Source organism: Pollachius pollachius, assembly GCF_949987615.1.
Source record: "Pollachius pollachius genome assembly, contig: scaffold_450, whole genome shotgun sequence".
NCBI lineage: Eukaryota > Metazoa > Chordata > Actinopteri > Gadiformes > Gadidae > Pollachius > Pollachius pollachius.
In genome coordinates, this window is record NW_027641306.1 from 2,501 (window position 1) to 12,500 (window position 10,000).

The following is a 10,000-nucleotide window of genomic DNA, read 5'->3' on the forward strand; positions in this document are numbered from 1 at the left end:
AGGGAGGTCAGGACCCCCGCCATAGGCCCCGCCCCCAGGGGGTCACATGGGTCAGGACCCCCGCCACACACCATAAGCCCCGCCCCCAGGGGGTCACATGGGTCAGGACGCCGGCCACACTCACTCCAGGCCCCGCCCCCAGGGGTCACTGCAGTAGGTATATATTAGGTAATGCGTACTTCTGTTCACCAGGGGGGCAGTGGGGGGCACCTCTTTACATATTTGACACCTGATAACAGCACTGATAGAAGCTGATCTGGAGTGTGTGCCTGTCTGTCTGTCTGTCTGTCTGTCTGTCTGTCTGTCTGTCTGTCTGTCTGTCTGTGCGTCCGTGTGTCTGTGTGTGTGTGTGTGTGTGTACGCACGTGCGTGTGTGTCTGTGCGTGTGTGGGAGACGTGTGCATCTGACTTTGGTTAGTGCGTATGGGTATCGGGACAGAAATATGGGTCGCCATAGCAACACTGCACCCAAAGAAATGTGTGACGCAGCAAAGCTCAGCCTGGCACCATCACACACTGCTCCTGATCAGGAGAACCACACGCTGCTCCTGATCAGGAGAACCACACACTGCTCCTGATCAGGAGAACCACACACTGCTCCTGATCAGGAGAACCACACACTGCTCCTGATCAGGAGAACCACACACTGTTCCTGATCAGGAGAACCACACACTGCTCCTGATCAGGAGAACCACACACTGCTCCTGCTCACTCTCTCCTGTTAGCCCTGACTATCCGGCCTCTCTGTGATCCCCGGTCGTCCTAAACAGTGCAGTTGTCGTGTGTTTTAGGAGTTGAAGATGTAAATTGTAAACTGCTAATGCTAAATTTGTGAATAAAGGCAAGAGTTCTATGGCTCATCCACCCAGGAGTGGGACAGACAACTAGAACAACTAACATAAGGTCAAAAAGGCCAACCACAACCATGATATTATTATATGATTTAATATGGTACTATCAGGCTAAGCTAACAAGCAAAGCTAACAGGAGGGACCGGGGATAGAACTAAGAACTGTTACGGACTACAGATTTCAGAGGAGGACGATGGACAACATGCATGAAGAGAGAGACGGAGAGAAGGACAACACAGCCGAGATTTACAGCCGTGTGTGTGTGTGTGTGTGTGTGTGTGTGTGTGTGTGTGTGTGTGTGTATGCTGTGTCAGCAGCCTCCACTTGGCCTCCAGTCAATAGTCAGCAGACCAGTAAAGTCACACACACGTAAGTGTACACACACTCGTACACACAAAGATGATTATTATTTATGTGTGCACACATAAATGTAAAGTTGTGGATTCAGGGGTATGTTTGCGAGTGCATGTGTGTGTGTGTGTGTGTGTGTGTGTGTGTGTGTGTGTGTGTGTGTGTGTGTGTGTGTGTGTGTGTGTGTGTGTGTGTGTGTGTGTGTGTTTACTTGTGATTGTGCATTGACGTTGGCTCCATGGTCGACCAGCAGCTTCACCACGTCCGTCTGTCCGGCCAGCGAGGCGATGTGCAGGGCAGTGTTTCCTTTCTGCTTCACACAGAGAACGCAGAGTTACCAGATGGACTGACAGACCAATCAAAACAGAGAACGCAGAGTTACCAGATGGACTGACGGACCAATCACAACAGAGAACGCAGAGTTACCAGATGGACTGACGGACCAATCACAACAGAGAACGCAGAGTTACCAGATGGACTGACGGACCAATCACAACAGAGAACGCAGAGTTACCAGATGGACTGACGGACCAAACACAACAGAGAACGTAGAGTTACCAGACAGACTGACGGACCAATCACAACAGAGAACGCAGAGTTACCAGACTGACTGACGGACCAATCACAACAGAGAACGCAGAGTTACCAGACAGAGTGACGGACCAATCACAACAGAGAACGCAGAGTTACCAGACGGACTGACGGACCAATCACAACAGAAAACACAGAGTTACCAGACGGACTGACGGAGCCATCAGCACAGCATTTAGCATTTAAACATTCACAACATCTCGTACAGTAATTCACACCTTAGCAGGTGAATTCAATTAGGAAAACAAGTGATGTCACATGTTTATATTATTGTATAGATTTAGTATGCTAGTTGCACCATTAAACAGCTGATGATTGTCACGGTAGATAACAACATTACAATAAAGCCATGTCTCTCTCATTATGGTCCCACATTCACGCAACGCAACGATCACGCAGACGCTTTATGACCTTTATGTTTCTGCGTCGGGTTTTAGTGAGCGGACCAATCACAGCCCTTGCTGCTGCGTCGCCTCAACAAAAGGTTAAAAATGTTAAGAGGCGCACGTCCGGCCCTTGCGGTGGACGCAAGGAGGGTCCACAAGGACGTAAGGGGTCCGTAACCCCCTTGCGTTGCGTGAACGTGGAACCATAATCAGCCCTCTACAGACAGAGAGGAGGGGGCACAGAAAGAGGAGGAGCAAGGCCGAGAGGAGTCTTCTGATTGGCAGGGTGTTCCACCTGTTGTTTCCGTGCCAACCGTAACCAATGGCAGCTGCTGCAGTGTAGCATTCCTCCTGTAGCCCAGACGCCGCCTCCCACTTCCTGTCCTGCTGTACATACTGCGCTTTATTCTCTCTCTGCCTCTCAGTTAGACCTAAACACCAACCAGGAGTCCTGAGGCCCGCCGCCTCCTTTAGAGCGTCATGTCAATGTCACTTTGGCCAGTGGCTGACGCAGCAATGTCTGGTGTGTGTGTGTGTGCATGGGTGTGTGTGTGTGCGTGTGTGTGTGTGTGTGTGCATGTGCCTGAGTGTGTGTGTGTGTGTGTGTGTGTGTGTGTGTGTGTGTGTGTGTGTGTGTGTGTGTGTGTGTGTGAACTCAAACTGCTGGTGATTCAATGACCCAAAAGTCAGACACAAACTGCTCACGAGTAGACCTTCAGAACGATGACGCACAGGGGGCGGGCTGCTTCCGTTTGGTTGGTCGGTGAGAGGTATCTGATTGGTGGGTCACACCTTGGTGAGAGGTATCTGATTGGTGGGTCATACCTTGGTGGGAGGGCTCTGATTGGTGGGTCATACCTTGGTGGGAGGGCTCTGATTGGTGGGTCATACCTTGGTGGCTGCGTCCACGTTGGCGCCCTGATTGATGAGCTCCGCCACCACCTCCACGTGGCCCTCCTTCGACGCCAGGTGCAGCGCGTTGAGCCCATTCTGGGGACAGAGGGGAGATCAGCCTGGGGTGACTGCTGGGTGCTACATACTGGTATTGGAGAGCAGCCTGGGGTGACTGCTGGGTGCTACATACTGGTATTGGAGAGCAGCCTGGGGTGACTGCTGGGTGCTACATACTGGTATTGGAGAGCAGCCTGGGAAGGCTCCTGGTGCTTCTTACGTGGTAGTGCTGGGTCTTGTGCTGTTTTGTTTGTTTTGCACTAATGTCTTGCTTTTGCCTCCTGCACTCAATCATATCAATCACCTCCTGGAGGCGGAGCATTGTGGCTGCAGGATGCTGATTGGCTCGCCCTGATTGTTGGCGCCGCCCCTACACATATAAAGCCAAGTGGAAGATGGCGGCTCACTCTCTCTCATCTCACTGGCACACTTGTACCTTTTGTCAACTTTGTTAAAGATATCATATTTGTTGTTACCCTTGGTGGTTACTTTCTGCACGTTCAGGTAAGAGCAAGCGTAGCTATATAGCTTCCACTGTTTTATTTTGTCCGCTGTTGGGCGCGGAAGCTGGATAAGCTGAAGCTCCCAGGCCGTTAGCGTGAGGTTTTCCCTTTCTGTTATCTGGTAACCACCTAGGCCTTTTCTGCCGACGGGTTTCTTTTTGGTTGCTGTTACTGGTTTCACTTGTGCGAAACCTTAAGATCACTTTCAACTATAAAACCTTGTTTTTCCCCAAAAACCCTGTTGTCTGTCTTTATGTTGGGTTGTCCAAAGGCTGCTGATTTGATGTCTATTGGACACCTTAACAGTGCTACTGGTAGTGGAGATCAGCCTGGGACGGCGTTCTGCTGCATGCTGCTACGCTCATCACCTAATGGGTGCGACACACTGGTTGTGGAGGTGTCCACCCCCCCACACCCCCCCACACACACACACACTCCCTCTCACTCACTATGTATAGCGCTGTGGATGAATTGTTGTTTCAAATGAGCCGTTGAAGGAACAACACATCAGCTGTCATCCCACGGCCATCACCCTGGATCAGAATGGTCGGGTGGGGCCTTGTGGTGTTTCTCAACAACAGTGATGGACATGAGGGTTACCTGGTTGCAAATGTTGATTTCCACACCATTCTTCAGGTATTCCAGAGCCTTCTCTAGGTTCCCCGCCCTCGCGGCCCGAAGATAGCTGGCATTTGAATCTGTCTGAAAGACAAACAAAAACCAGGTGTTATGGAAGGACTCTTCAGGACACTAACAGTAGATGTTATGGAAGGACTCAGGACACTAACACTAGATGTTATGGAGCGACTCTTCAGGACACTAACAGTAGATGTTTTGGAAGGACTCAGGACACTAACACTAGATGTTATGGAGCGACTCTTCAGGACACTAACAGTAGATGTTTTGGAAGGACTCAGGACACTAACACTAGATGTTATGGAGCGACTCTTCAGGACACTAACAGTAGATGTTATGGAGCGACTCTTCCTCTGCTTCCTGAGGAGCATTCTGTAATACTGCTGATCCCACACGTATAGATTCAAACAAGACTTTAAGAGATGAACTGTAGAACATCTTAAAACATCACATTTAGGGGAAGTGACCTCACAAAGAGATACAATGCTCATGATACATCAACAAGCAACTAATGTTGCTCACATTAAAATCAAATGTTACCAGAGCGAGCTCAGCCAATCATTTGAACTTTGGGGTTAGCTCACTCTGTGTAGCAGGAGGCTAAAGGGGTTAGCTCACTCTGTGTAGCAGGATGCTAAAGGGGTTAGCTCACTGTGTGTAGCAGGATGCTAAAGGGGTTAGCTCACTGTGTGTAGCAGGAGGCTAAAGGGGTTAGCTCACTGTGTGTAGCAGGAGGCTAAAGGGGTTAGCTCACTCTGTGTAGCAGGAGGCTAAAGGGGTTAGCTCACTCTGTGTAGCAGGTGGCTAAAGGGGTAAGCTCACTCTGTGTAGCAGGAGGATAAAGGGGTTAGCTCACTCTGTGTAGCAGGATGCTAAAGGGGTTAGCTCACTCTGTGTAGCAGGATGCTAAAGGGGTTAGCTCACTCTGTGTAGCAGGAGGCTAAAGGGGTTAGCTCACTGTGTAGCAGGAGGCTAAAGGGGTTAGCTCACTCTGTGCAGCAGGATGCTAAAGGGGTTAGCTCACTGTGTGTAGCAGGATGCTAAAGGGGTTAGCTCACTCTGTGCAGCAGGATGCTAAAGGGGTTAGCTCACTGTGTGTAGCAGGATGCTAAAGGGGTTAGCTCACTGAACGCTTGCTGAAGCAGAAGGTTTGCTATTACAGACAGATTAACTAGCTCAGGATGAACGCTGAGCTCATGTCCTCTTTACTGAATGGATCCTATCTGTGTTCAGCATTAGAAACACACACACACACACACACACACACACACACACACACACTCACAGAGTAAGGTCAGAGAGTAAGGCCTGTCTCTTTATGGTCAGCACTATTCCCGGTAGGGGGGTATACAGGGCCGGAAGTCATGGAGGGACAGTGACATCACTGACGCACGCGCACACGCGCACACACACACACACACACACACACACACACACACACACACACACACACACACACACACAATTAGACTCTGTTTGATTCGGTTTAATTGATGACAGTTTAAGCAGAAGAAGCAGCTCGTTAAACAACGCGCCAAAACTTGACAACAACAAATGAGAGGTAGAGGTTGTGCGACAGGATCTGGAGCCCTGGGGGCGCGTTCAGGACACACTACCCTGTACAATATCTCAGATGGCCTCCAGCATTCCTCCCTCCTGCTCCTAAACATTCCCAGCATGGCGTTCCCCTCTGGGAGAGGCCAGAGTTCCGAACGACTCCGGAGGACCAGGGGAAGGCGCTCCACACAGGCATGCACAACACCTGTCCCCCTGCACGGCCCACAATGCACCAGTGTCCCCAGAATGCACCAGTTTCCCCACAATGCACCAGTGTCCCCAGAATGCACCAGTGTCCCCGTCACGCACCGGTGTCCATCCCCAGAATGCACCAGTATCCCCACAATGCACCAGTGTCCCTCCCCAGAATGCCCCAGTGTCTCTCCCCAGAATGCACCAGTGTCCCCAGAATACACCAGTGTCCCAGAATGCACCAGTGTCCCAGGAATGCACCAGTGTCCCAGGAATGCACCGGTGTCCCAGGAATGCACCAGTGTCCCCACAATGCACCAGTGTCCAAACAATGCACCAGTGTCCCCAGAATGCACCAGTGTCCCCAGAATGCAACAGTGTCCCCAGAATGCACCATGACAACAGATTCCTCCCAGTCCGGTCTCAGCAGTATGGAGGATATCCACTAATCATGTTTTCACACGCTTGTCGAGAGACAGCGGGAATGCCGAGGGTTTATTTTAAGACTCTACACTCCTGGCATATCAGACACCTCTGGTGCTAACACTATGGGAGGCGGGAATCTCCACAGCACTTCATGCTTTTTTCACCTTCTGGTTATTTTGAAATGCAGGAGTCCAACGTAGTGAGTGGTTTAAAAAGAGGCTTTCACTAAAGCTGCTACTAGCATGACAACAAAGGAGGGCCGTGGAATGGAGTCACAGGGGGGTGTTGTGGTTGGGTCCCCCTGAGCCAGGAGGCACCAGAGAAGCTGAACGATGAAACATTGGTCATTTCTTAATAAGAAGAAGTAATCACATGTTCTGCTTTGTCTGGTTTTATCCTCTCAGACACTTCAAAGCCAGACCGTGATGATTACAGATCCAGGATCAGGTCGGCTATGAGTTCCACTGAGTCAGCACATCATGTGGTGTTTGATTGACCAATGGCTGGGGGCGTCTGTTGGTGAGAGCCAGACGTTTACCGCCTGTCTGCAACGTCTCCCGACCGTTTGTAGTCGGAGATCCACCGCTGGGACTGACCATAATGGTGTCTGCTGCCTTCACGCAGAGCTCTGACATGGAGAGGATCTGATCGATGTGATTCATTTACAGCATGGCTTCTGTTTACTCCCGCGCTCATTATAGCATGAGAACAGAAGCAGTGAGGAGATGACCCGATAGAGATGGAGATATCACCTCCCTCACTCATTATAGCATGAGAACAGAAGCAGTGAGGAGATGACCCGATAGAGATGGAGATATCACCATCACCAACATCGTTTGGGATCAACATGATCTCAGGAAAGCCCATTTGTTCTCCTTGTAAACCTTCGGTCCTGAACCGGTCCCATCCCATCAGAGCCCTCTGCTCTCCCCCAGACAGCCCACTACACACTCCACACACACACAACAGCCCGCTACACACTCCACACACACACAACAGCCCGCTACACACTCCACACACACACAACAGCCCGCTACACACGCCACACACACACAACAGCCCGCTACACACTCCACACACACACAACAGCCCGCTACACACTCCACACACACACAACAGCCCGCTACACACTCCACACACACACAACAGCCCGCTACACACTCCACACACACACAACAGCCCGCTACACACTCCACACACACACAACAGCCCGCTACACACTCCACACACACACAACAGCCCGCTACACACTCCACACACACACCAATGCACACATGCCGCATGCCCAAGGTCAGCCCCCTGTCCCAGGACCCCCCAGGACCCTCCAGGACCCCCGGGACCCCCGGGACCCCCCAGGACCCCCGGGACCCCCCAGGACCCTCCAGGACCCCCCAGGACCCCCCTAGGACCCCCAGGACCCCCCTAGGACCCCCAGGACCCCCCAGGACCCCCAGGACCCCCCCAGGACCCCCCAGGACCCCCCAGGGTTAGGGGCCACGCAGTATCACACCGTCACACAACAGATGAGTGTTGCTCTGCTGACAGACTAAACGCTGACCGTCAACAGACCCACACTCACACACACTCTCTCACATAAACTCTATCACACACACACACACACACACACTCACACACTGCAGTACAGTACTGCAGTCAGCCCCAGCTGTTCCCTCTTCCCGTCCCGCCGGCGACGGCAGCTCTCCGCACAGCCCGCCAGTGTCCCTCTAACTGAACGCTGCAGCACCACCAGCACCACCACCACCAGCACCACCACCACCACCACTAGCGGCTAGCCCTCCACTACATCATAAACATGGATGCTGACACCAACCTAACCATCCTCCTGGTTCACAGCCTCCGAGCCCGGGGCAAGGAGAGAGACAGAGGGAGAGCGAGAGCGAGAGAGAGAGAGAGAGGGAGAGAGAGAGTCTTTGGCTGGAGGAACCATCCAACACTTACTTGTGGTAGAAAGTCTGCTGCCTCCTCCACTGCCATGTTCACAGCCCGCAGCTGAACAGGAACCTGAGCTCACAGCCACCGGAGCGCACTGGGCCAGCAGGGAGGGGCGGGGGAGGGGAGGGACGCGGAGGGCGAGATAGGACGGAGAGAGAGAGAGAGAGAGAGAGAGAGAGATGGGGAGGGCACGTGATAGGGAGGGAGAGAGTGACAGGGATAGAGAAAAGGGGTGAGAGAGAGGGAGACAGAGAGAGAGGGGGAGTGTTCTAGGGCATTGTGTCACAGCTATAAATACCTGGCTAAACGACAGGGGGCGGGGCCACACAAGACTTCCTGTGTGTTCCCCTCAAACCGCCCCCTCGTCCGTCCGCCACCACCGGGACACACGGACAGCAGCCAGCAGGGACCAGAAATATTCCTCAAGCTTCCTCATTTGAATATTGTATCTAGGTGCTTGGACGGGTTCTGCTGTGAGAGCAGACAGGTTATCTGCTTATGCAGACAACGCCGCCTTTGTTATCAACAACGCCCGGTTCATTTGGAAGAGAAGATGATAAAACGCTTCCTTTATCCTCCGCTTGGCGGCCATGTTGGACCGATGAGCGTAGCATTAGCAGCGCCGTGCGGCGCTAGACTTTCCTAAAGTTTGGATCCTAAAGATCACTAGCAGCCGCCAGGTTGGAGGCTTGAGGCTCAGAATCACGGAGGCAGAACCTCTGTGGACTGAAGCAGCCGAAGAACAGTTGGCATGCAGCCCAAAGGCCACATTACACTCTGCATGCCCCCCCCCGCCCCCACGGGGGTGATGTGGGCTGCGTTCCAACAGGGCTGCGTCAGGCACTTTGGATCACAAACCAGAGAATGCCATTTGTTTATGTTCATGGTGTATTTGACGTACCCTCACACACAAAGCCCCTAGTGGTGGACCTATCCCGGAGTGGGGTGGGGGGGGGGTCTTATCCCGGACTGATCTGGGACTGATCCCGCCCCCTCTACACACAGGGGGGGGTCCGGTATGCGGGCGACGCTATAGGACGCAGACGCTGAAATAGATCTGGTCCTCAAACACCAAACCGTACACAGTAGTGTCTGTAGGATCGTACCACTAACACACACGCACAGATACACAAACACACACATACATACAAACACGCACACGCCCAGATACACACACATACACACCATATACACACACACTGCGGCAACCCGTCTCCCCAAGTGTCAGATACCCAGTAGGAATTACACGGAAAGCAGGGGTTAAAGCCGCAGTCGGCGTTTATTTCACGAGAATAATTAGTCTGCATCCTCGTGCTAGGGTCTCTGGGAGCCTCTAGTTCGCCGGCGTGGTGCGGAATCCCTCCGTGTCACTCGCCGTTCGCCCGGCCTGGTGCTTACTCCCTCCGTGTCACTCTCCCCGTGGTGCGGACTCGTGCCCCTTTTAAGCCCGGCTCCTGGTCCTTTCCCTTCCTCCGGCCAGGGGTCCCCGATTGCGCTGATTGGGGGGAGAGACGTGGTGCTCTCTGTCGCCGGCTGGAGGGTGGCGAGGGTAAACCCCCGTCTATTGCGTGTCCTCGGACCCGCCCGGTCCGAGGTTCAGCGG

General features: G+C 52.8%; 1 protein-coding gene across 1 annotated transcript in view; it reads right to left on the bottom strand.

Annotated features, from left to right (window-relative positions):
- The window catches only part of LOC307091669 (ankyrin-3-like), a gene marked incomplete at both ends in the record, with an annotated part of 10,597 nt that extends 2,158 nt beyond the window's left edge, over positions 1 to 8,439 (bottom strand). Inside the window, 4 exons of the mRNA XM_079759312.1 lie at positions 1,414 to 1,515; positions 3,071 to 3,169; positions 4,234 to 4,335; positions 8,404 to 8,439. Of these exons, the coding sequence (XP_079615438.1) occupies positions 1,414 to 1,515; positions 3,071 to 3,169; positions 4,234 to 4,335; positions 8,404 to 8,439 (339 nt within the window). The remainder of the gene's footprint in view (positions 1 to 1,413; positions 1,516 to 3,070; positions 3,170 to 4,233; positions 4,336 to 8,403) is intronic.
- Between the last annotated feature and the right edge of the window lie 1,561 nt (positions 8,440 to 10,000).